The 25,553-nt window shown below is 58.4% G+C and overlaps 1 protein-coding gene across 1 annotated transcript; it reads right to left on the bottom strand.

The window, feature by feature from the left end:
* Nucleotides 1-17,755: 17,755 nt before the first annotated feature.
* On the bottom strand, nucleotides 17,756-25,132 carry FGF3 (fibroblast growth factor 3). The gene is made up of 3 exons (XM_055315145.1): nucleotides 24,913-25,132; nucleotides 22,701-22,804; nucleotides 17,756-18,118 (listed from the first exon to the last, which is right to left on the bottom strand). The coding sequence occupies exons 1-3, from the start codon at nucleotides 25,130-25,132 to the stop codon at nucleotides 17,756-17,758; spliced, it is 687 nt and encodes a 228-aa protein (XP_055171120.1).
* Between the last annotated feature and the right edge of the window lie 421 nt (nucleotides 25,133-25,553).

The following is a 25,553-nucleotide window of genomic DNA, read 5'->3' as shown; positions in this document are numbered from 1 at the left end:
GGGCACCTGGGTGGCTCAGTGGTTGAGCATCTGCTTTCGGCTCAAGGCATGATCCCGGGGTCCTGGGATCGGGTCTCACATCGGCAACCCCCAGAGGCCAAGTATTGGCAATCCCATTTACCAACAAGGGACCCGGGGCCCAGAGGGGCCTCTGAGTTGTGTCTTAATGGGGGTAGGGTTTCTACCATCAGGGTGGGCAAAGTCCACCCTCAGGGGGTCACGTGTGTCTTGGAGGAGCCCTTCTGGAGGCCCCTCTTGTCAGATCCCCAGAGGCAGCTTCCCTCCAGGGTCAGCCTCACTGGCTGTGTCCTCTGATGTCACCCTGGCTGGCTTGCTGCACCCTAGTCTCCTACTCAGGCTGGGGGAGAGGTGCTGAGCTGAGCCCCGGACTCAGCTCCACCCCCCCGCTGCCACCTCCTCCAGGGCTCAGGGACAGCAGGAGGCACCACCTGCAGGAGGTAATTTAGGATTGCCTCTCTCACCATCCCCATCACGCCTGCTTCCCCTGGTGGCAGAGGCCACAGGGCTCGAGGAAGCTCTGCTTGGCTCAGGCCCTGACTCGGTTGTCGGAGCCTGGGCAGGTTCTCACCCTCGTCTTCCCATCTGCGAAATGGGTAACAGTAGGAGGATGACCCAAGTGAATGCCTGAAGGAGCAGGTGCTGCTAAGCCAGGCCGGCCTCTGACGTCACCCTGGGGGGCCTTCCCGCCAGGCGCGCTGGCCCTCCGAGGTGCCCGAAGGCCATTCCTGAGCCTCTGGCCTCAGTGACAAGAGGCCTTTTTCTGCCTCTGCCGTCTGCTTGCTGACATCCCACGCGCCTGCCTCTAAGCCTGAGAAGCGGCTTCTAAGCCGGGGCAGACCCAGCCTGCTATTCTGGGGTCTTCTTTCAACTATTTTGGCAAAGACCAAATGGCAGCCTCCTTTAAAATAGATGCTCCCCGCCAGAGGTCATTCCCTGAGAACCAGGTCAGATGGGCCGGGACTTCTTCCCGGCAGCTCATTCAAGTAAAACCAGACCCCGGCTCGAGCGCCGAAATGCCGCCGGCCGAGCATGGGGCTGGAACCAAAATAAAACCTGGCCGACCCTCTGAGGTGCCTCGGCTTCTGTTTCACACACACACTACTTTCTTTGTGCAATCACAGGGGCCAGCTGTAGGAGGCGGCCCGAGAGCCCGGTGCAGGGGGAGAGGCGGTGGTGTCACCCTGCAGACGGACATCTGGGGAGAAGGGCCTCCTGCCCTGAAATGTGTGTCCGAGAAACGCCTTGAGTTCGGGGAGCCCTCCCTGAGCCAAGTTCCTGAACCTCAGCCCCGATAAATACGCCGTTTTGTTTTGTTTTTTAATTATTATTTCCACGGCCGGAGGCATGATGTGTTTGCTCACCTACATGTTCTTGGTCCTTTTGTATCACAGACACACACTACCTGGGGGGGATCTTTGGGGAAAAAAAACCAGAAAGGAGTTGCAACAATGAAGTGATGTTACTTCCCATTTTACTAAAGGCAGAGCGCCGTCCTCTGAAGATGGCAGGTGGCAAAGTGGCTCAGGTGTGCATCCTGCCACCTGGTCCCCCAAACTCTGGCCATGGGCTAAATGGAGCATATCTGCTCCCTTCCCCCCAGGAGCTTTTACAAAACAGTCTCTGGGCTGCTCTGCCCTCCTTCACGGCCCACACCCCACTCCGGGAGGCATCATCTCAGTGGCAGGCCCACACGCAGGCAGTCTTCTGTCTAGTGAGTCATTCAACCAACGTTGGCTGCACTTCTGCTCCAGGCACAGGGGACATGGCACAGCTGCCACTGCCATTCCCACCTCGGGGGGTGTGACCATTCCACGGTGAGAGGCACACCCTGAGCAAGGAGTTACCCACAGGTGAAGATTCAGAAAGGAGAATCAGAGGTCCTATGGCTGGGGGACAGTGGGGGACCAGGGGCACAGTCCCAAAGAAGGGGCATCAGGTCAACCTGAAGGTCAGGTCAGGGTGGCGGGGGTGACCTGGCAGAGAGCAAGTCCTGGAGGGGAGACAGGTGGGAGGGAGGGCAGGCCGCCCTGGGGGCGCCAAGGGTGCAGCGGGGCTTTGCAAAGGCCAGAGGCGGGTAACTGTGTTGAAGGCAGGGCTTTCTGGCTGCCCTGAGCACCTCCAGACGCAGCGACGGTGGGAGTCCTGGCTCCTAGTGAACGGCCAGGCGCGGGCACAGCAGGGGAGGCTTCACTCTACACCGGACAGTGAACCAGACTCACGCTGATTTCTGAGCCTCGGATGGTGGCTAGCCCTGTCTGTTCCCTGCAGTGCCAGGGTGGCCCCAGGTCTGGATGGGCCGCTGGACCGAGGCTCAGGCCAGCCGTGACATTTGTCCTTGACCTGCTCACCCAAAGGCCAGCCTGGGCCTTTCTCCTCCCAGGAGAGCCAAAAAGTGGTGGGGTGGCTGCTGAGGAGGAGAGGGGGCCCCCAGGACCTGGGAGGTGGGTCATGGGGCTTCATGAGTCTGGGAGAGGCATTTTTATCTTGAAAGCAGAGAAGCAGTTGGAGAACTAAAGGAGGAGGACGGCTCAGGGTCCTCTGTCTTTCCAGAAGCTTGCTGCCACAGGCCAGGCTAGGCACACAGTTCTGGAAAGAGCCAGGTGGGAAATATCTGCAGGTCTGTGGGCCACCACCCTCTATCCTGGTCACTCACCTCCACGGGGGGAGCTCGGGACTGCCCCGGACGGCAGGCCGATGTGCCCATGTGGCCCCGAGCCTGGGAGACTCACTCCATTTGTGCAAACAGGTGAGGGGCCTACTGGGACCCCTGGGTGGGCAGGGCCTGTGGAGAGCCCTATGGAGAGGGCACACCATCTGCACACCTCCAGCAGCTTCACTCTCCCAATGTACCTGAGTGGCCTTTCTGCATCTGCAGCCCTGCAAGTTTGTACCACCTCCATCCTCAGAAACTTCCAGAACTCAGGAACAGTAAGTCCACGTGACACACCATGAGAGCGGTGCCCAGTGACTGAGCACAGGCTGCAGGAATTTTGCTCACCATGTGTAGCCCTTCCAATGGCAATTCTGGGGAGCACAGGAGGAAGCTGAGGCAATGGGTTCAGGTACATGCAAGCCACTGCGATTCATTTCTCAGCTGCCCTTGTGAGGACAGCAGACCCGGGCCCACTTGGGGGCAACCCCACTGGTGTTGATGGGGAGACCTCCGTGGAGCTCCGCCCACTAATCACCGGCTGTGTGGTTGTGGGCAAGTCACTCAGCCTCTCTGAGCCTCAGCCTCCTCTGACCCTGATGGTGGGGATCTCACAGGAACATGGGTGAGGAGGGTGAGAGCCCCATGGGAGGCTGGAGGGTGGCCTGTCTCTCTGTCCTGGCTGGTAGGGGTGTGTGCTGGCAGCAGAGTGCCACCCTGGGACAGAGGAGGGCCTGGGGGTTCCCTCCTCAGAACAGATGCTCCAGGCCAGGGCCAAGGGCCCCGGGCCCCGGACTGTGTGACCATGTGCTTCCCAGGACTCAGGGCCCGCGGAGGATGGCCAGCAAGTCAGCCTCGGGATGCTTGGTTTCTCACGAGCCATGGCCATCCCAGGGGGCAGGGGATACGGACACGCCAGAAGCAGTGACCGTGGCACTCAGAGGGGACCCGGCCTCCGTCCCTCTTGATCACCAGGTCAGGAATGTGACAGCAGAAAGGCCCTGGGAGATGCAGGCCCTGATAGGCCTGAGGTGGGGGGAGGCACTTCCTCTGGCCTAGGGCGCGGGTCACGGTGCGTGGGTCCATCACAATGCAGGCGGGGCGGCAAGGGCGCAGAGCCCAGGCAGTGGCTCCCCAGAGACGCCCGTAAGCAATCCGATCTGGCCACTGCCTCTTGGCCCCTCCGTGGCTCCCTGTGCAGATGGAAAAGCCCCCGCACCTTGGCTGCACCCCCGGACCCTGTCTCTGGAGATGCCCACCCAACGGACGACTCGCCACGCTCGCTGGACTGTCCTCTCTGTGCCGCCAACCTTCCGAGAGGCTGAGTGCCCGCTTCAAAGGCAGCTCGCCTTCCGAAAGCTGCCTGCCCCCGGGCTGCACTGAGGCCCTTCCCCGACCCCGAGGTCCAGCACGGTCCCCTCCATTGGCACCCTTAGCCCGGGGGAGGGGTAATCGCTGGCCCCCCAGTCCGCCTCTCCCACGACACCCCAGCTCTTATGTGTAGGGGCCCCTCTAGTACAGCCAAGGCCTCACTAAATATTTATTTGCACAACGAGCAGATGAATGAATGAATCATCCTGCAAATACGATTTGTTTTCACTTAATAAATACGTCCTACATTTTCCCACACCATATGCGAGCTTCGTAAGCTTTGTGACTTCTGTGGGTAGACGGTGGTTTACTTAACCATTCTGCGCTCTTTCTAATAATAGGTGGTTTCCAAGAGTTTGTTTTTTTTTCTTTTTCTATCATAAACAATGCTGTGATGAACATCTTTGTGCATAAACAATTTTTTTTTCTTCCTGCATTTAGGATGTGATCTTCAGAAGCAGAGTCTTTGGATCCGGGCTGAGAATTTTGGGCTCTCAATTTACCGTCCTCAAAAGTACTGGTTTGTGCAAGTGGCGGTACGTCGGAGGCTGCCCCTTGGACCACATCCTCAGCAGCCCTGAGTGGGTGGGTTTTTTTTTTCCGGTTTTGTTTTTTTCTCTTACCAACTCGACAGGGAAGCAACGAAACTGGGTTTTTATTTGTTTTAAACTTTTAATTTACAGAAAAGTTATAGCGCGTTGCTGTATACCTGGCACCTGTCCCTTCTGTTAGCACCTGGCCTTGGTGTGGGACATTTGTTACAATTAATGAACCACGAATCGATACATTGTTACCAATGGACATTCTGCTTTTATCACATTTCCTCTGTTTTTCCTCAATGTCCCATTCTGCCCCAGGATCCCCTCCCGGACCCCACAGCACGTTTGGTCACCACATCTCCTTATGCTCCTCTGGGCCACCATGGTTTCTCAGACTTGCTCTGTTTCAATGACCCTGATTTTGATTTTTAATTTGATTTTTAATTCTAACTCCCGAGTCTTGGAGGGTCATCAGGGCTAGATATGACTCCAGGAGATGCGTTCCTCAGTGGCCCTTTGCCTCTTGGGGTGTTGACCATTTTCCTAGAAATCTGAGCGACTTAATGATGGTAAGCGTGAACTCTTCCCTATCCTGGGCAGCCCATGCCTTCCCCTCCCCTGCATTTAAACACCTCTGTTTGTTGGTTTGGACTTTGTTTCACGTGAGTCTGTGACTTCAAAGTACTTGGTGATGAGCCTTCCCGTAGATGGGTGCCGGGGGCAAGGGTGTTAATGGGCAAAGCCCTTAATGATATTAATACTCCTCAGCTTTGTGGGAGATGAAGGGAGGGCCTGAGCAAGGCTCACGTACCTTGGGGCCAGGGCTCACAGCCGCAAGAGTGGCACAGGCTGTCCTTTGGGAGCAGCGGGCATCTCTCCTTCCCCAGGTGGGCCAAGGGCAAGGTCCCCCTGGCAGGCAAAGGGGGCCTCAGCCCTGCCCTCAGAGGCCCCCAGACTTAACCCCTGACCACACTTGGAACGAAATGCAGAGCCCCCAGCCCAGCACTGCACCAGCTGACCAACCTCCCGGCACCCACCTGGTGCCCCTCTGCTCATGCTACACATGGCCTCTCGCCAGTGTGGTTGTTTGGGGTCTGGGCCAGGTCTCTCCCCACCACAGGGCATTTGCACTTGCTGGCCACCTTCTTTGCACGGTGGCTCCTCATCCCTCAGGTCTTAGTGTGGATGTCACCTCCCCACACAGATCTAAGTCAAAATGGTCAAAGTGCCCACTGCTTCCCCACATCCCTCTGTAGCCCACTTTGCACGCAGCTTACTTTGTGAAGTGGGCAGTGCTCACATCATCTGCAAGTCACTGCTTGTCCCTCATACATGGTAAGGGGGCCACCGTAGGGTCGGCTGCACAGACCCAGCAGCGGGATGGGCCCACCCTCCTGTCTCTGCCAGGGCCAGCATCAGACTGGCATTTAGGGAGGTTGGCAGCATCTGTGAAAGCAGGGGGTGCGGTCAGGGAGTGTGGATGGCACCCGGCAGGTCCTCCCACTCTCAGTGACACAGCACCATCTGCTGCTGGAGGCTACCACCACGCGCGGCCACCACATCACCAGGCGTGAGGACTGAGCCCCAACCGGAGGATGGAGAAAGGGAGTGGGACCCTGTGAGGAGGGCCTGGCAGGATGGCGGTGGGTTTTCTCCAAGGACATGGGGTCACCTCTGGGACCAGGACTGGAGTCCCGGCCTCATCCTCCTCAACCTCGCCTCCTGCAGGACCACAGGTGCTCAGAGCGGGCTCTCTCTCTAGAACCTGCCGGGCCCTGTGGTGGGCATGGGGGGAGGGGACTCCCCCCAGGACTCCTGCAGCTGCCCTGCCTTAGAGACCCGAAGACCTCGCCTGGCTTCTTGCACCACTGGCTTACAAGCTTCTCTATGGGGGGCTGGGGGGCATGGACCCCATTTTAGAGGGAGAGACAGGTTCGGTTCAGAGGGGCAAAGCGGCCACCCTGTCCATGCAGAGGTGAGTACAGGCTGGAGGCTGATTTGAACTCGGGTCTGTCCGACTGCTGGGCCCACGCTCCGACCAGTAGGATGCCGTGCTGTGTGACCTTGGCAGATGGCCCCACCTCTCTGAAGTGTTTCCTCATCAGCAACACAGGGATGCAGTGACGGCAGGTACCCCCGAGGATGACCAAGGCCCGAGTGAGAGAGCATGTGTGTGGGGCTCCAGCGTGGCATGTGGTAGCAGCCACAGCTGGCAGGACTTGAACCCCGTTCCCGGCCCAGGAGGGCTGCCTGGCCCCTCTGCCAAGGAGAAGCCACTGGACTGGAGACAAGGTCCAAATGCTGCCTGCCCCTGGCCGAGCCTCCGTGACAACTGCCTCCCGGAGGGCCGTCCAGAGATCAGACCCCTGCCCGCCGTGCCAGCCTCACTTCGGGAGGTGCTGAGAGCCCAGGCCCAGAAGGACACCTGCCACCAGCGTCACGGGGGGATGGGGCTGCAGACCAGAACTTGCCACTCGCCTGGCTGGGTCAGACCCCGTGCCCGGCTCCTCCTCGGGGTTGTGGTCTTGAGTAAGGTGCTGGCCTGGCTGGCAGCCCTCTCAGTGGGCCCACCCCCAGGGGAGGGTGGGAGTGACAGGTGAGGGTACCAGCCTTCATCCTGCCCTGCCCTGCCCTGCCCCTGCCCAGGGAGGGGCCTCTGACAACAGCCGCTCAGTGTCCCATTGGAAGAGCCTCTGTGTACCCCTTGGGCCCTGGTGGGGGAAGCTCCCATGTGGGACAAGCTGGGGCTCTGACCTCTAGCAGGTGGCCCCAGGCGGGGCTGGCAATAAATCCTAATGCCATTCCCCCAGCAGGAAGGACCTCCAAGGGCCGAGCATTCTCCTCTCGAGTTCCGACATTTGAAGAAGCCGCCAGGGGAGGAAGGACTTGGCGGGTGCAGGAGGCACTCCAGTGCAGGAGGAATCAGTGTCCACTCTGAAGAGGCAGAGATCTCAAGTATCCTTCCTCCTCGGCTCTCTCTTTGCCTGTGAGCCACATGACTGAAGCCTGGCCAATAGGAGTTAAGCGATGCTAGTGGGTGTGGCTTCTGGGAGATGTCCTGTGAGGTGGGGACGTACCTGTCTTCTTTGCTGTTGTTGAGTGGAATGTGGGTGGAATGGCTGGAGCCCAGGCAGCCATTTTGTACCATGAGGTCAAAACCACTATAATGACCATAGACGGGAAAAAATGGGAAGAACCTGTGTCCCTGATGAATGTGGAGCAGCCTCATCACCCTGGACCTCTTTTACATGAGAGACACACACTTCTGTCTTGTTCAGAATACCTTTATCTTAAATTTTCTGACCTTTGTAGCTGAGTGAATACTCATATAGTGAAAAGAGATACTCTAGGAGGTTCAAATGGGAAAGATGAGCTATAGAGTGCAAACCTGTTTGGTTCCGAAAGCAATCTTGAGGTAGGCCTGCAGGGGGTGAGGTTTGGGAGAACCCAAGCTGCTGCTGACAGGGACAGGGATACCCCAGATCCGTGTCAGTGAACTTCAGAGGAACTGTGACCCCACCCCCCCACTCCAGACTGTCTCCTTCCATCAGAAGATCTCAGGGGGCCCCAGACAATGATGCCCACATTTCAGTGGCAGTGACCTTCCTAAGCCCTGTGCACCCAAGTGGAGGTCGTCCTTTGCCCAGCTTGTCCACCTGCCCTGGAGCCCCTAGAGAAAGGATGTACGGGTTGGGCAGAGGGCAGTCATGCCTCCCGGGGTCCTTGTCTGTCCCCGGGGCAGCCAGCACAGCGACCGCTCAGACCCAGCTTCCAGTCTACGCTCATGCCTTGCCACAGGGACTTGAGGCTTTCCCCTGAGCCTCAGCCTCCCCACCTGTAAAATGGGGATCACCTGGTCAGTTGCAGAGCAGTCAGGGGATTCAGTGTGAAGATGGGGTGGGGTGAGGGGAAGCACCCAGCCCATAGCAACGTGCTTTCTGTGCTAATTTGCTAAATAAGCCTGAGTCCCTGCAAATTAGGACTTGCAAATACTACTGTATCTCCAGGAGGGCTGTTCACACACACACACACACACACACACACACACACACACGTTGCAGCGCCTGGGGCTGTGATTCAGGGCGGGGCGGGGGGGGGGGATGCATTTTAAGCCAAATCCCAGGTCGGGAGACCACACCTTGAGAACCACTGGTTTAAATCAAGGACCCTTGGACGAAAATGTGAAATTGAGCCTTGTATGGGAGCACCTGAGCCCAAGCCGTGTCTTGGAGCTGGGTGGTTGGGCTAGATGTGGGCTCCAACCCCTGGAAGCTGTGTGACCTTGGGCAGGGAGCTTCCCTCTCTGAGCCTTGGGCTCCTCAGCTATCACAGGAGGGGAATTAGAACCCCACTCCCTGGAGATCAATCAAAGTGAGGGGGCAGCGAGCCAGGCAAGTGGTCAGTGTGCGTTTCTCTTCTTCCTCCCCTCCTATTACCACCTGGCCCTCATTTTGTGCAGAGGAATGTATGCTCAGCAGGGGCAGCGGTTCTCTGTCTCCTGTCCAGTCAGCAAGAACGGATGCCTGCTATGTGCCCTGCCCAGGACCCAGGCCCAGCACCGCTCCTCGCCATGCCCTGGCCCTTGTGCCTGGGGAGGGGGCTCTCTGCCCTCCCAGGGTCACCCCTGGTGGCCATATGGGGGTGGTCAGGCATGGATGGGGTCCTCTCCCCAGGGTTGGTCGGTCCTGAACTGGTGACCAGCTCCTCCCCGACTGCCTGACCGTGGTGACCCAGCAGGTGCTGCGAACAGGTCACCAGCAAAGGCATCCAGTGGCCAGTGAGGTTGGCCCTCAGCAGGGGGGAGGGGCGGGGCGCTCACCTGGGGCTTGTTGCTGAAGCCACTGCCATCTGCTGGTGGGCTGCGGCACCGCAGGCGGGGCGCCCTCCCAGCCGCCCTTCCCCCTCCCGTCCCCCACGTGTCCCCAGTGTGCGGAGGACAGACAAGCCCAACTGTCATGGAAGGGCTCGCAGACGCGGCTGGGACAATCAGATTTATTGGGATATAGTCTGCATATGATACAATTCACCCGTATAAGGGGCACGATTCAACGGGGTTGTGTTCACAGCATTGTGTGCCATCACCCCCTCGGTGTTAGGCATTCCCATGCCCTGGGGCACCTGGGTGGCTAGCGGTTGAGCACCTGCCTTCAGCCCAGGGTGTGATCCCGGGGTCCTGGGATCAAGTCCCACATCGGGCTCTCCGCAGGGTCCTGCTTGTCCCTCTGCCTGTGTCTCTGCCTCTCTGTGCCTCTCATGAATAAATACAATCTTAAAAAAAAAAGGACATTCTCATGCCCTAAAAAGAAACCCTGCACCCACTGTTCACCTTCCTATTTCCCCCTGGCTCCGCCAAGCCCTGGCCACCATCTGCCCACTTTCTTTCTCCATGGATTTGCCAATTCTGGACATTTCACATAAATGGGATCACACGTATGTGGCCTCTGCATCTGGCTTCCTTCGCTTGGCACACAGCGTGTTCTGAGTTCGTTCGTCTTGTAGTAAGTATCAGTGCATCTTATGGCCAGAGAATATTTTCTTGTGTGGCAATGGCATGTTCTGTTCGTCTACTCATCAGTCGACGGGTATTTGGGTCACCTTCATTCTTGGGCTCCTAGGGCTGATGCTGCCGTAAACATGTGTGCAGGTTTTGTGTGGATGTATGTTTTCAGTTCTGTTGGGTGCGTGCCTACGGACGTGGTGGCTCTCATATAACTCTCTGTGTAACATTTTCAAGGACGGCTGGGCTATTTGCCAAAGTGGCTGCACCACTGTGCCCACACCTGGTTGCCCCGCCTGTCCTCGGCGCCACACAGGGGAGCAGTGCAAGCGTCAGCGCCCAAGAGACCTCGGAGCAGCCCGGGGTGTGACCCCCCACCTTGCTGAACGTGTGACCTTGCACAAACCGCTGAATCTCTCTGACCCGTTTTCTCTTCTGCAAAAGGTCATGACAGAATGCAGCAGACGCCATCCCTTCAGTTTCGCTGTCCCATGGGCACAGACCCCAGCACTTCCTGTCACAAGCCCCTGGGTTTCTTTGTTTGCAGGGAGTGGGCTAGAGGTTCAGGGGGTGACTGTCTTTGTGAGCAGCCCTCGACCAAAGATGAACTTGAGTTGGTAGATAAAGAGGCCAGGTGCCTCCCTGCTCAGGTGGGTGATGGGTGGGGAGCTGCAGTGAGTGTACAACTAACGAGACACTTACGGATGGTGTCCAGTTCAGCCAACAGAAGTAACAAGATACCGTGAGGAAAAAATGAGGGGGAGCCCAGTTTTGGTTAGGGGAGTCACGGAAGGTCTCTGAGGCAGCGACATCCTGGTAAGCGAAGATGCAGGAGTCAGCCAGGCAAAGAGGAAGCACGTGCAGAGGTCCTGTGGCAGAGGGACAGGCGGGGCAGTGGGGCTGGAGTGAGGAAAGGGAGAAAGAATGAGAGGCACAGGAGGTAGGAGGCAGGGGTGGCTAGAAGAATATCTTGGTGATGAGGCGACTCTTGACAAAGCTACACAAGCCTTGCTGTGTGTTTAGGGGTTCAGCCAGCTCTCCTGAGACAAGAATTTTGAACTTTCAGATAGACCTGTTTGTGCATGGTGAGAGTTCACGAAGGGAGGAGGTCAGAGAGAAGTGTCTTGTCATGAAAAAGGAGGCCGGTCTTAAGAATCTAATGAGCAGGGCAGGTTTCCCAGCAGGTTCCCCCTCATGTATCAGTCAGCAACCCTCCTGGGCTGGAGCGCAGGCTGCAGGGGCTCCAGGGAGAGCCCACACCCTCCTTGGAGAACCTGGGAGGTCCACCCCCCTTGGTCCGGGCAGCCTGGCCTGCCAGGGGCTCTCTGCGGCTGCGGGGTATGGTGAGCGAGGCTCTGGAGTCCATCGCCAGGGCGGACAGCCCAGCGTGGCCTGACCAGCCTCGCCGTCTTGCCTATGTTCCATATCCCTTCTGGGGGTCACCCTTCCCACCGAGACGGTGGACACAGTAACCCCTGCCTCCCAGGGTTGTTTGAGGGCTGCCCATGTTGTTGGATGAGTTTGGAGAAAATGCAAAGCACTTGGAATAGTCTGGCACTACGTCTGTGTGTAACCATGGGGAGCTTTTTTTTTTTTTTTAAGATTTTATTTATTGATTGATAAGAAAGGCAGAGACAGAGGCAGAAGGAGAAGCAGGCTCCCTGCAAGAAGCCCCATGTGGGACTCGATCCCGGACCCTGGGATCATGTCCTGAGCCAAAGGCAGATGCTCAACCGTTGAACCACCCAGGCGTCCCGCATGGGGAGCCTTTAATCCCTCTTGCCATGACCATCTAACCCACACCAGAGCTGAGTGGTGACATCACAGCTGACACAGGAGCCCTGGTAACTATGTGGCAGGCACCGGCCTTCCCTCTTTCACTACATTGGATCTTTGACATTGAATCTTTATTGTCCCTATTTCAGAGGAGGAAATGGAAGCTCAGAGTGAGGAGAGCATCTTACCTGGTCTCACAAGTCATGAATCAAGACTGGGTCAGCCTCAGTGGAGACCCAGGTTGGCCCAACTTCAAGGGTTGGGATCCCAAACAGCCCTTGCCATGAAGCCAGGTCCTTTGCCATCCCATCTCCTCCAACCAGGCCATCGGCTCTTAATTTTGTACCTTTCCACTCCCCCAGGGTAACTCTGAAGGGGTATGAGGATGTTGTCAAGCTGTCATCTAGATGGTGGCTGGCTGGTCACAAGGTTCTTGAGAATGCAGTTCTAACTGATGGTGTCCCATTGTCCTCACTAACAGGGAGCTGCCCCAGTTTTTCCTGAAATTTTCCAGGTCACTGCTCCCTGTCTGCCACTTTAGAGTTATGTCTCTATCTTCCAGGAGGCTGGCTGGCTGGCTGGCTGGATAGATGGACAGATGAAAACATGGATGGTTGGATGGGTGGGTGGGTGGATGGATGGATGGATGGATGGGTGGATGGATGGATACATGGATAGATGGATGGGTGGGTAGGTGGGTGGATGGGTGGGTAGGTGGATGGATGGATGGATGAATGGATGGATATATGATGGATGGATGGTGGATAGACAGACGGATACATGGATACATGGATGGATGGTGGATGGATGGATGGATGGATGGATGGATGGGTGGATACATGGGTAGATGGATGGATGGGTAAGTGGATGGATGGAGAATCACAGTGCCATTCTCCTAAATGTACAAGGGGTAGATAAATGTATTTATTGTACCAGTGATAATAAATAAATGTATGAAATTTCTATCTTGAAACCAACCTCATAAGGCATGAGGTTTCCCAGGAATTCCTACCTTGCCATCAGCATTCCTGGTGTGGCCCCCCCATGAAATTTTCCATTCATTCTTTACCTTTGAGCCACTCAAATAACACTACAGCACAGGCACCTTGGTGAGGTACACTCTGTTCTTGGTGCATCTCCCACCCTCGCTGGAAAGATCAGTGCCCGACCTCTCCTCTGTCCACTCACGACTGCGCAGCTGTTCTGATAGACCATTCACTGTGTCTCCTCAGGGGTCCCGATGGCCACTAGGGAAGCCCATTTGGTAGATGGGGAAACCTACGCTAGGGAGAGGCAGGGGCCAATCCTGGGTTCTCACGATCAATTCTGAGACAATAGAAGCAGCCAAGGCAGTGTTTGGTCAGTGGGTCTAAACCAACACCTGTACTGGCTTTCCTCACCCAAACGCTCCTCTCCCCACAGTCCCATTCGGAGATGTGCACACGCCGCCTGGCCTGGGGTCTCAGGCACAAGTGTGGGCCATGCCAGCATCCCAGTTATTGCAGCCTGAGAGGATGGGGTCAGCTCGGGCACTGCTATATCTGGCTCGGCCCTGGAATGTGGCCCGGGCAGGGTCACCCTCCGATGGGTGGGCACTAATTATAGACCCCTGTTCACCTTTCCGAGTCCTTCCACCCCTGGGGAAGTGGGAGATCTCTGACCCTGCCGAGGGTTCAAAGGCCCACTCTGAGCAGCTGAAGCTGGGTCACCCAGAGAGAGCCGCCCAAGGCCCAGGCTCAGGGGGCCAGGCCGTGGGTCCATGGTCTGTTGGCTTCACATGGGTGGGGCCGCCTTTGTCCTGGGAGGGTGGGGAGTGGACGGGGTCTGGGCGAGCAGAGCAGCTCGTAGCCTCCAAGGCCACCTGCTGCCTGCCCTGCAAGCTCTGCACAGGTGAGGGTGACAGGCTGGCCACTCCCTCATTTCTTGAACACTGTTTATTGAGCACCCTGGATGCTTCCAGCACTCCAGGCGTTACAGTGTTGTTTGCCATTCTTTTACCATTTTATCCACTTCTAAGAGTGCAATTTCATGCCCTTGAGGACTTTCACTGTCTTGGTGACCGCCACCACTGTCTGCTTCAGTACTTTTCTTCTTCCCAAACTGAAGCTCTGTCCTCATTAGACACTAACTCCACAACCTCCCCCTCCTCCCAGGCCCCGGCGCCCACCTTCTGCCCTCCGTCTCTACAGATGGGACTCCTCCGGGGACCTCGTGTGACTGGACCCACACAGCATTTGTCCTACGTCTGGCTTATTTCACTGAGCATCGTGTCCTCAAGGTTCTGTGCGGTAGAAGGTGTCGGCCCTTCTTCCTTCGTTAAGGCCCAGTACTATCTCATTGTGGAGCTGGACCACACTTTGCTCATCCAACCATCTATCAATGGACACTTAGGTTCCCCACCTTTTGATTATCGTGAACACACAGCTACGAACGCGGGTGAGCAAACATCTGTTGAGTCCCTGCTTCCAGTTCATTCCAATGTCTTCCCAAAAGCAGACTTGCTAGGTCACCTGCCTGTTCTGCACATGACTTTTGGAGCAACTGCTCTCAGCTTCCTGCAGCAGCTGCCTGCTTACAGCCCTATCCCCGCACACTCTTGACCCAAAGTCCCAGAGACCCTGGAAAGCAAAGACCCTGCTCCAATCTGTCCACCCTTCTCCTCCTCTCTCGATTCCCCCTGGCTGGCCAGGTGGGGGTGACAGCAAAGGCAGGAGAAGGTGGCAGGATGTCATCACTGGAGCCTCTGGGGGCCCTGGCCTGGCTCAGATGGCATCTCCTCATGGGGCTGCGGGCACTCGGTCTCCAGCCTCCGCCTACTCCAGGCCTACAAAGGAGGGTCCAGGCCAAATAGTGAAGGGTGCCCGGCTCACAACGCCCCATATACTATCCTAATTTCTTTTCCCCGGGGGTCCTACCTGCGTGCCCATCGCCCCACCCCCATGACTCCCAGGAGCCTTGTGTAGGCCAAGAAGAGAGGAGGCAAGGTAGTGATTAACATGGGAGCTTCAGGGGATGCAGAGGATCTGGGGACTCCTTTGTGTCCCCGTGGTCACAGACCTTAGTCTGGCTCAGCCCTATGCTGGTGGTCTGGACAGTGTGACAAAGCACTGGATGTTCACAAGTTCACAAGGCACCTGGGGGTGCCACGGCAAGAGTCCCATCCAGGCAGAGCCCCACCAGCCTGGGAGTCCTACAGACATGAGAACTGGACAGAGGGAAGCCAGGCAGGCCAATGGCTCCCTCCATGGGGGGGGGGGACCCATGCTCCTCCTGCAGGGTATCGGGGGCCTCCTGGGTCCCAGACCAGGTGTCTCAGCTCAGGAAGCAGAGCAGAACAGGGCAGCCCCTGTGACTGGCCCTCAGCCCCCATTCGGGAGCTGTGTGCCTTCAGACACGTCACGCCTCCTCCTGAGCCTTGGCTTTCCCACCCAGTCGGTGGGTGACACTATGACACTTGCCATGCAGGGTGAGTGCCCCTCACACCCAGGGTGCCCTTGGGCACAAGGCCACCTCCCCAGTCCCTGCACACAGCAGCTCTTACTGATGGGAGGATGGGGCTGGATTCCACTGCATTCACCCATGAGCCTTTAAACTGACCCTCAATGCTTCTTCCCTTTTGGGTTCACTCTCCCTGCTTAGAAAACACTAAGCTGCTTGGGAGAGCATCTGGGGTTGAAAAGGAGAAAGGAATGGGGTTGCTTGTGAGTGTCTCCCTTTGAAACCCACCACGGCCCCATCCTTAGCACGTCAGGACCCCAAGGCCCAGTTAAATGGACCTGGTGTCAGTGTGTGGTGGGCTCCTCACTGCTGCTCCCCCTGAACCCTGCTGGGGAATCAATGACTTCAGCCTGGGGATCTACACCTTCCCTGCCAATTGACAGAAGCAGGGTCCCCCTCATGTGGGGGTCCCCCCAAGCTGCCAGACAGCGGATCCACTGTAACAAAGTCCCATGGACCGGGCAGCTTAAAGAAGAGGAGTTTATTGTCTCCGGGTCCTGGAGGCCACAAGCCCAAGATCCAGGGTTGCTTCTTCCCGAGGTGGGGAGGGAGGGTCTATGCCAGGCCTCCTCCCCAGCTGCTGCTGGTTTGCAGGCGATCTTTGCCAACCTCTTTGGCTTGAGAAGCCATCACCCCATCTCTGCTTCCATGTTCACATGGCGTCTCCCTGTGTTCAGGTCTGTCTCCAAATTTCTCCCTCTTCCAAGAACACAGTCATATTGGATCGGAGCCTAGCCTACTCCAGCGTGACCTCATGTCTACTTGATTGCATGTGTGATGGCACTATTTCCAAGTAAGGCCATGCTCAGAGTCCTGAGTAAGTCCCCCTAACTGAGGTGACTTTGGGGAGATGTAGTTCAACTCCCTCCCAAGCTATTCTAAATATTAACCCCAAGCACCCGAATGTCTCCTTTTTCCATTAGGGAGCATCCGTCAATAGTGTCACATTGAGGGCTGCGTGGGTATGATGTTGCCACATTCCATCAACTCTGTTTCCAGGGGCAGGTTCACCACCTGAACCTGCTTCTTCATCGGTGACATGGGAGCCATGGTGGCACTTGCTCCATCGGATCCTACATCCCTTTGCCCCTGCAAAGTCCAACAAGTGAACCACTGCCCAGGCCCTGTGGCTGTCATGGGGCTTGCCTCAGGCGACCCCACCCACCGCCACTGTTGGGGGAGCAGGTGTGTGAGGGGGGCAGGCAGGGAAGGTACCTGCTCCAAGACAGAACCTGGCCACCTACTGGCTGTGGACCTCGGCCAATCATGTTTCCTCCCTAAGCCCCCAAGTTGCTTTCTTAGGCAAAGACAGGAATGCTCGAGGCTTTGGTGGCAGGTTGCAAGATAAAGGGAGTTCAGGGAGAGTCGTACCTGGCATGTAGCACAGGTGCTCAAAACTGTCCATGGAGAAGCACACAGCTTCCTGATGGAGGGGGTCTTTTGGACTTCTAAACAAAGTAAGCCAGTTTCTCTCTCCCCCCAGCACGGGTGTGCATGCACGCATGTACGTACAGTCCAGTCGGACAGAACAGGAGCACACACGCACAGACACACACATTAGCCTATTCCCTCCATCCACACAACCATCTATTAGTTTCAAAAAATAGCACCTTTCCACACCGGGGGGATTAAAATGCATCTTTAGCTTAATTCCTCGGAATACAATCTTCCATCTTAAAATAGTGATTTGGCACAGACGCTGCTATCACCACAAGCAAATATGTTGGGATCCCTGGGTGGCGCAGCGGTTTAGCGCCTGCCTTTGGCGCAGGGCGCGATCCTGGAGACCCAGGATCGCATCCCACGTCGGGCTCCCGGTGCATGGAGCCTGCTTCTCCCTCTGCCTGTGTCTCTGCCTCTCTCTCTGTCTCTCTGTGAGTATCGTAAATAAATAAAAATTAAAAAAAAAAACAAAAACAAACAACAACAAAAAAAAAAAACAAGCAAATATGTTCCAGGAAAAAATGCGAGTGTCTCCTCAGGCTGCATTATAATCTATTAAATAACAAAGTAGAATAAAATACTTTAATGTTTCAGTTACACGAACGCCCACTAGTCCCACAGCTGCGCTGCAGGGAGGCTCCCGCAGTCGGTTTTCCCCGTGGGCCAGGGGCCTCAGGGCCAACGGAAGCCCACAACTGTGCGCATTTACCGCAGCCCTCCCTCGGAGCCCCGACTCCTTTCGATCTGACCCGGTGTGAGAGAATCAGGGAGGCCTCAAAACACCAGCCGGGCAGAAGCAGGGGAGGTCCTGGAAACCTGCGAGGCCAGGACGGCCTGCCAAGCCGGTGGACGCCCTGCACCTGCTGGTGGACCCTCCACACCCGCCGGGCCGGCCGCGCGCTGGGCGCCCCCACCCTGGCCTGGAACACGGACAGCCTTCCTTTCGCCGGGCCTGGCGGGCTACACGTGGCCTCCTCGGCTCCGCTTCCTCTGCCGCCGCCGCCGGGGCCGGGTGCCCTTGCCGGGGGGCCCGGGCAGGCCGCCGCGGAGCCCGGCCCCGCTCTGCAGCAGCCGCACCATCTCGTGGTCCTTGGGGTCCAGCACGCGCGGCAGGAACAGGGAGGACTTCTGGGTGCGGCGCGTCTTGAAGCCCCTGCGGGGCCGGCCCTTGCCGTTGACGGACACATACCACAGTCTCTCGGCGCTGGGCTGGCGCTGGGCCCCCGGGCCGCCGGGCACCGTGCGGTACAGCCGCGAGGCGTACGTGTTGTAGCCCAGCTCGTGGATCCGCTCCACGAACTCACACTCGGCGTTGTAGCTCTCCTGCGGGCCGGGACATCTCTGTCAACTGCTGGGGAGGCCGCGGAGGCCCCCACAGGAGGCTAGGGGCTGGGTCTCAGGGGTCCCCCTGTCCCTTCACCTATCCTCCCTTTACCCTTCCCTCCTGCCCCGTCCAGCACTTATCTGACCCACGACACCCATGCCTAGGCTGTGCCCATCCTTCCTCCCAGTCTGGTGGACTCAGCTTTCCTGGGTCAACTTAAGTGTGTCCTCCTCCAGCACAGTTTCCTGAGCACCTGGAGGGAGTGGCCCCCCAGCCCTGGCCCCTTTTGTGGACACTGACTAGGTGTGCGGGAGACGTCCCAGCACAGGGATGTGTGGCTGTCTCAGCAGAGCAGAGGCAGGGCCTGCCTTCAGTCTCTGCGGGAGGCCTGGACATCAGCAGGATGTCTGATCACAGAAACAGGATGGTACCCAGACTGCTTTTGGAAAATGTGCTTGAAAGAGAAAAGAAATGAAGACTGGGAAGAGGACGGGAAGGGATCTGGTGGGGTTTTCATGAGCCTGGCTTCTCCATTAAATTGGAGCATAGGTCCTGACTCTGGGCCTTGAACTCTGAGAGTAGCTGCCTGGTCTCGAGGTCCTTGCCCCACGCACATGGAGCAGAAGCCAGGAGCACAGACACTGCTGTAGTCAGGGCAGCCCAGGGGTGGGGGTGTCCCCACACAAGTGGGATATAGAGGAGACCACTGCTGGGAGAGGGGAGTGGGGACCCATGTGGGCCGGGGACAGGCTAGGAAGCATGGGCCGGGCCTGGGTCCCTGGCTTCTCTGAGACAGGCATCCAGAGGAGAGAGGCACAGACTCATAACTCAAGGGGCTTGAGTTACCTAGTGGGGTGCCCCCGAGTTGGGGGGTAGTAAGTCTGACTCACACCAACCCAGGTGAGGCCTCAGTCTGAGCTGGAGGCAGGTGAGCATGCCAAGTACACCTGGGGTTTCCCTTGTACGCTGTGGGGGTCAGTGCTGGGGGGCAGGGGGAGGTGGGTAGTACGAGCCCAAGACCCTCACGGTCTGTCTCCATCTGTAGAGGGGGAAGGAGGCTGCTACCGAGTGCAGGTGGCCATTCTTAGGGAGGCCACAGGCTGGTCGGGGCCAGACCCACGAACTGGGCAGCCTGTGACCTGGCACCCTGAGCCCGCCCACTCACCCCCAGATGGCCCCTGATCCCCACACTATGAGGGATTGAGCACAGACAAGAAGAGCATCATAACATGGGATCTGGGGTCTGCCACCACCCCAGGCCTGGTCTTCGTCAGTGGCATCTGTACCGTGACCCAGGGCATTCTGGGCATCCCCTGAGGGAAGGGAGAGCAGAGAGGGCTTGAGGTTATGGGGAGAGGTATCCCCCACTCCCACTTAGCTGGAGCACCCCATCCTTCTCTCTGGACTTGTACTTCATCGGGAAAGAGGTGTTTGGTGCTCATTGTGCTTCATCTGGGGCAGGTGAGCCAGGCGCCTACACTAGTGTCTGGTCCCCACACTCAGCTGTCAGGACCTCGGGGCAGAGCAGGCTCCTCTCCCAGGCCTCTCTGTGCCATGGCCGAGGCCCAGGAGTCAGGAAGCAGAGGGTGGCCTTTCTCGCTTCAGAGGCGCTTTGTGGGACAACTGAGGGGAACCCAGTCTTGTAAGCCTCAAAGAGTGAAGAGTGCAAGCCCTCCGGAGGGCATCCTGGGGGAGGCAGAGCCTGTACCTCAGAGGGGCTCCTAGAGAGGTTGGGATGATGAGGACGAAGCTGTCGGCTCAGGAACAGGGGCACAGACGCTAGGGCACCCCGGCCATGACTTACGGCAGTGAAAGTTCCCAACACCTCTCTGGTTCCTGCTGTCCCACCCCAGACCCTCTGCCCCACAAGGGCCTTCCCTCCAGTCACTCCCACCCACTGGTGCCACCTGCCGAAGTGCTGCTTGTCACTGCCTGACCTCAACCTTGGGGAGGCTGCCCTTCCTTCTCAGGCTCAGCTAGCATTTGGAGCTGCTCCAGGAAAGCCAGCCTGGGGCCGTGTGGGGGGTGGCTGGCGTGGCTGCCACCCAGCTGGTGCTGAGCCCCAGTGGACCAGGCAGGGGTTGTGCCAGAGTATGGAGGAAGTATGGCCAAGGAGTGAGGAGGAAGCTACTGAGAGAGACCTTTCCAATGAGGTGACATTTAGGGGAGAGTCATTAGGGAGAGATGGGCACTTTCTAGGGGGCATTTCTGATGGGGGCATTCCAATCTGGGCAAAGCATGGAAGGGTGACCAGCACAGCTTGTTCTGGAGAACCCAGAGAAGTTCCAGAGGCTACGGTGGGAATGATGGTAGAAGGTAGAAGCAGAAGGCGGTCGGTCTGGGCAGCTCCTGTGGGGGCCAAGGCACCTGGGTGATAACCTGGGGGTGATGGCACTCCTGGAGGCCACAACAGCAGCGGATTCACATTTTAGTAAGATCCTGATTTAGTAAGATCCTGAAGATCTACCTAGAGAGAGTGTGACATATGGTAAATGCCCATGGGTCTAGCGAATGAAAGGATGAACACCGATGGATGGATGGATGGATGGATGGATGGATGGATGGATGAAGGAAGTAAGGAAGGAAGGAAGGAAGGAGGAAGGAAGGACACAGGAAGGAAGGTTGGAAGGAAGGGAGGGAGAGGAAGGAACGAAGAAGGTCAGAAGGAAGGAAGAAGGAAGGTCAGAAGGAAGGAAGGAGGGAGGGAGGTCAGAAGGAAGGAAGGAGGAAGGAAGGAGGGAGGAAGGAAGGTCAGAAGGAAGGAGGGAGGAAGGAAGTTTGGAAGGAAGGAAGGGGGAAGGAAAGAAGGACAGAAGGAGGAAGGAAGGACACAAGGAAGGAAGGACACAAGAAAGGAAGGAAGGACACAAGTAAGGAAGGAGGAAGGAAGGTCGGAAGGAAGAAAGAAGGGAGGAAGGAAGGAAGGAAGGAAGGAAGGAAGGAAGGAAGGAAGGGCAGAGGAATGAAGAAAGAAGGAAGGAAAGAGGAAGGAAGGAAGGGAGGAAGGAGGAAAGAGGACGGAAGGAAGGAAGGGAGGAAGGAAGAGGGAGGAAAGCCAGCACTGTCAGCTCTCAGTGACAGCAGCCACAGGTAGACTCGGACCCACTGGGATTCCCCCAGATCATGCTTTGGTCTGTACCCCAAAGCCTTGGGTCCCCCACGGAGGAAGTGCGGAAGTCTTTAGGCTTCCCCGTCTGATTCAGCCCTCAGCCCTCCCTGCCCAATCTATGAACTTCCCAGGGGGGATGGAGGGCCCCCGGGACCAGCAGGACCTGCATCATCCTTGCCAAGCAACAAGAACTCCTCACAGGGGCCCCTCTCCATAAGGGACGTGGGTGTCTGCAGGTGGCCTAAGGCCACTTCAGGAATGGAAGGTCAGTTCTGCCCCCTGGGCCCAAGCGGCACAGGGCTGAGGCTCTGGGAGAGCCAGAGTCCACCTCAAGAAAATGTCATACCGGCCCCCGGCCCAAGGGCACGTCCTTAAAAGCCACAGTTGGTGTTTGCAGACTCTGGGAGCACCTGCAGGAGACGCTGGGCACCAGAGGGTCCCTGATTTTGTATTAAGTAGCCCTGGGTCAGAGAAAACAAATGGGTGCATCCCAACTTTTGCTTTTCCTTTAGCAAAACAGAAAAAAAAAAAAAACCCAACTGTGATAAAAGAAGCAGCTTAAAGGAGTGTTTTCCGGCATCTGTTCCTGCTCACATTTCGCCCAACTTCCAAAGAGGCAGGGAGAGGCTGGCATGTGTCCCCTGCCAGCAGGCTGAGTGGAGCGAGGGGGTGCAGGGAGATGGTCCTCGGGCTGCGTCGTCTAGGCTACATGCGGATGGAAAACCTCTCATTGCCCAAGGAGGTATCAGCCGAATTGCACGTAATGACTAGTTGGAGGTAGCAAATTTCCTGGTTACATGCATTTTACTCCGTGCATCCCCGCCTCTGCCCTTGAGGGAAGGACACTGCCAATGCCCACAAAGTCATGGGACCCTTTTCTGATGCAGAGGCCTCGGGCGGTGTACGGACTGGGTTCCAAATCCATGTGCCTGGGACACGGGTCCTGGGTCCCTTCTGTGTTCGGTCCTAAGAACTAACAGCTCTTGCCTTTCCATCCTGGGGAGAACTGGCTGTGCCATGCCCTGCCTGCCTCTCTCCTCCCTCCAGGAAGGCACAGAAAAGTTTTGCCCAATACACAGTCATGCTGTGCCCTAAGGCTCACTGGGTCCGTTTATTTTAGTGGAAATTCGGGGAAAAATCTCCGCCTTGTTCTCAGCCACCTTGAGAAAATGTTTGGAGGTGCATTTTTCTGACCCAATGGCACTGGAGAACATAAGTCTCATCCCCGGGGGTGGGGGGTCCTCCCTGTGGGCCATGCTCCAAGCCAATCAAACTGGCAGCTGCCTCTAACAGAAGCAGCTGAAGCAGCATGGGTGTCGAGACCCGGGGCCTGAGATTCTCGTCCAGTTGGGGTCCTGTGGATCCCTGGACAAAGCATGATACTGCCCATGTCCCCTCTGTCCCCTGAAGAGACGTCCAAGGGAGATGGCTGCCCTGCGCGCACGTGTGCCTGCAGGAGAGGTAGGACTCACCGAAGCGTACAGCCGCCCCCTCTTGTTCATGGCCAGGTACCGCCCGGAGAAGAGCCCCTTGATGGCCACGATGCCCACCTCCACCGCCGTCATCTCCAGGATACCTGGGAAGAGTTGTGGAGGCTCATCATTCCCTGCACCTCGCATACAGCCCAGTGCTTGGTGCGGATGGCTGAGCACCCGCTGGTCCAGCCCAAAGACGCACCCAGGCTTGGGGAGGTGAGGGCAACACACACTCTGGGGGGAGATGGGTGATGACTTGGGAAGTTCAGGGGAAGGAAAAATCACTGGGTGGGCGATGAAACAAGGGCAGGGAAGGCTTGTCCACGGAGAAGAATTCAAACACGGGAGGAACTAACAGAACTAGTATTTCTACGTGCTGACTCTGCCAGGGACTGAGGTCCTGCAGGATGTGGAGTTTACTGGAGCCTTACAACACCTTGTGAGTCAGTTTCCTGATCTGACACACACGCGAGCTGAGGCTGCTGAGGTGAGGTGACCTTCCCAAGACCACACATAAGGGTGTGAGCTGGAACTCGAGCCCTGGCTGCAGATCCAGCATCCGGGCTCTCCCACTGCACTGAAGGGTCTGGGCAGCCTGGGGGCAGGGGTGAAGCTGGGGCCCTTCATGAAGTCAGTTGATAATATAATCCACGCACTGCATCGTAACTCACTGGCCGTGGACCTGGGCAGGAGGTACTGGTCCAGGGCAGGGTCCAAACAGGACGCAGGGTGTTAGCGGGAAGTGGGGTTAGACCCTGGAGTTTGCAGAGGGAAGCTCCCGGGCTCTCCCACTCCCCACTGCAGGTAAGGACATTTCAGTCTCCCCTACCCTTCCCTCTGGACACAGGAGTGCTTTTTCACTGGAGGTCCTCCAACAAAGGCCTGAGTAGGGCCATTGTCCCCCCAGAAGGGCTCCTGGGGTGCTGGAGCCACAGAGATGCCCTCTCCAGGGGACACCTCTCTGGGAGCGCCCCTGACCGCCCCAGCAAGGCAGCAATCTCAGGACTCAGACTCCTGCCCCTGGAGGTGCCTGGGGACCTAGACTGCAGGTCTCCCGGGTCTACAGGACTCAGGCTGGGTGGATTCCAAGGAGCCGCTGGGTCACCAGAAAGGCGCGTGTCTGGATGTCAGACAGGGGTGGTGGAGGACATGAGCCCTCCTCCGCCTCCAGGACGCCTGCCTTGGATACCCAGAGAATTCTGATGCTCTGGGACTCTGAGGGAGTCTGGATTTGAGAGCACCGGGGTGTTGCTGTGAGAGGAGCCCCATTCCGTGCATGGGGACGCCCAGGACATGGCTCCAACCCAACACATTCAGCTCCAGAGGTGTCCTCCCAAGATGCCCTCTCAGGGCTGCGACTGTCCTTGGAGGAAGCAGCGGTTTCCCAATGCGGCCTTCAATCCACCTCACCCCCTCCCACCCACGGCCGTGGGATGCAGCAGGCGACGGGACTCTGGCGGGGCTTGTAGGCTCCCCACCGCTTTCCTGCTGCGCCCAGAGCTCGGGCCTCCTGCTCCCCGCCAAGCGGAGCTGCTTCAGTGCCGGGCTCCGGGATCCCCTCCAGGAGTCTCTGCACGAGCCGCCCGCGCAGCCAGAGGAGCCAAACCCTGGGGCCCCGCGGGACTCCGGCGGAGGGAGCGCCAGGCGGGCCGTCGGGCCGGGGCGGCCGCAGACCTGTGCCCCCAGACCTGGGCGGACGTCCCTCCGGCGCCCCCTCCAATTCCGCCGCCCCCATCCCCAGGCGGCGCGCCCCCCTGGCTGCGGCTCCGCGCTTCTGGCCGGGGATGGCTCTACCCGCCGCAGCCCGGAGCCCCGCTCGGCCCGCCCAGGGTCTTGGGGAGGAGGCCGCGATCCAGCAGGGCGGAGGGCCGGCAGGGAGCCCCGGGGTCCGCCGGAGGAGAAGTCATCAAAATAATAAAGAAAATGATAAATGCCTCGTCCACCGCCTTTTCTCCGAGGAACTCAAAGGGCTGGAACGTGTCAGGACCACCGAACCCCTCCGAGCGGGGAGCCCCCGGGCCGCGCCGCCGTCCGCGCGTCCCCTCGGGCCCGAGACCCCCGCGCCCCCTGCGCTGCCCTCCCGGACGCGAGGGGTGGGCCGGGGACCCCGCGGGGCGCCCCCGGCCGGCTCTCCGCGCCGTGGGCGCCCCGACCCCGAGCGGGCGCCGCCCCCAGGGGCCCCGCCGCCGCCCGCGGGCCGGGTACTCACTGTAGGCGCTGTTTTCCAGGCTGCCGTTGACGCGGCCGCTCGGGTGCAGCTGGAGGTGGTACTTGGTGGCGCAGTAGAGCTTGCGGCGCCGGGGCGCCCCGCCGAGGTGCTCGTAGACGCCGCCGCGGCCGCCCGCATCGCGCCGCAGTCGCGCCCCGGGACCCGCGGCCGGCCAGCCGGGCTCCAGCAGGCTGAGCAGCAGGAGCCAGATCAGGCCCATCGTGGCATCGCGCCCGCCCCGCGGCGGCGGCGGCTGCAGGCGAGCGCGGCGCCCATGGAAGGGGCGGCGGGGCCGAGGCGAGGCGCTGCGAGCCGGCTCCCGAGCCAGGCGGTGCCGACTGGGGCTCCGCGGCGGGTGGGGGCGGGGAGGGGCGGGGAGGGGCGGGAGGGAGCCGAGGTGGGGGGAGAGCCAGAGAAAGAAGGGGGAGACCGAGAGAGGGAGAGGCAGAGGCAGAGGCACCTCCTTTAATTTTCACCGAGGATCGGGTGAAATTTCCGTTGCTGCGCAAAGCGCTGAAAGAAAAGACGGTTCGGCAACAAAAGGCCGACGTGGTCCCCAGGCGGAGGCGCGGGGGCGGGGAGCCCGGCGGGGCGCGGGGCGCGGGGTGCCGGGTGCGGGGCGCGGGGCGCCGGGTGCCGGG

This window comes from Nyctereutes procyonoides, unplaced genomic scaffold (genome assembly GCF_905146905.1).
Source record: "Nyctereutes procyonoides isolate TBG_1078 unplaced genomic scaffold, NYPRO_anot_genome, whole genome shotgun sequence".
Lineage (NCBI taxonomy): Eukaryota > Metazoa > Chordata > Mammalia > Carnivora > Canidae > Nyctereutes > Nyctereutes procyonoides.
This window is presented reverse-complemented; position numbering and strand designations above follow the sequence as displayed.

What these genes read in the sequence shown, in the direction of transcription:
- FGF3 (XM_055315145.1), bottom strand. Translation starts at nt 25,132, where the DNA reads ATGGGCCTGATCTGGCTCCTGCTGCTCAGCCTGCTGGAGCCCGGCTGG. An exon ending in CCTGGAAAACAGCGCCTACA is followed by an intron (nt 22,805 to 24,912) that starts GTGAGTACCCGG and finishes AACTCTTCCCAG; the next exon opens with GTATCCTGGAGATGACGGCG. An exon ending in GGGGGCGGCTGTACGCTTCG is followed by an intron (nt 18,119 to 22,700) that starts GTGAGTCCTACC and finishes CCCGGCCCGCAG; the next exon opens with GAGAGCTACAACGCCGAGTG.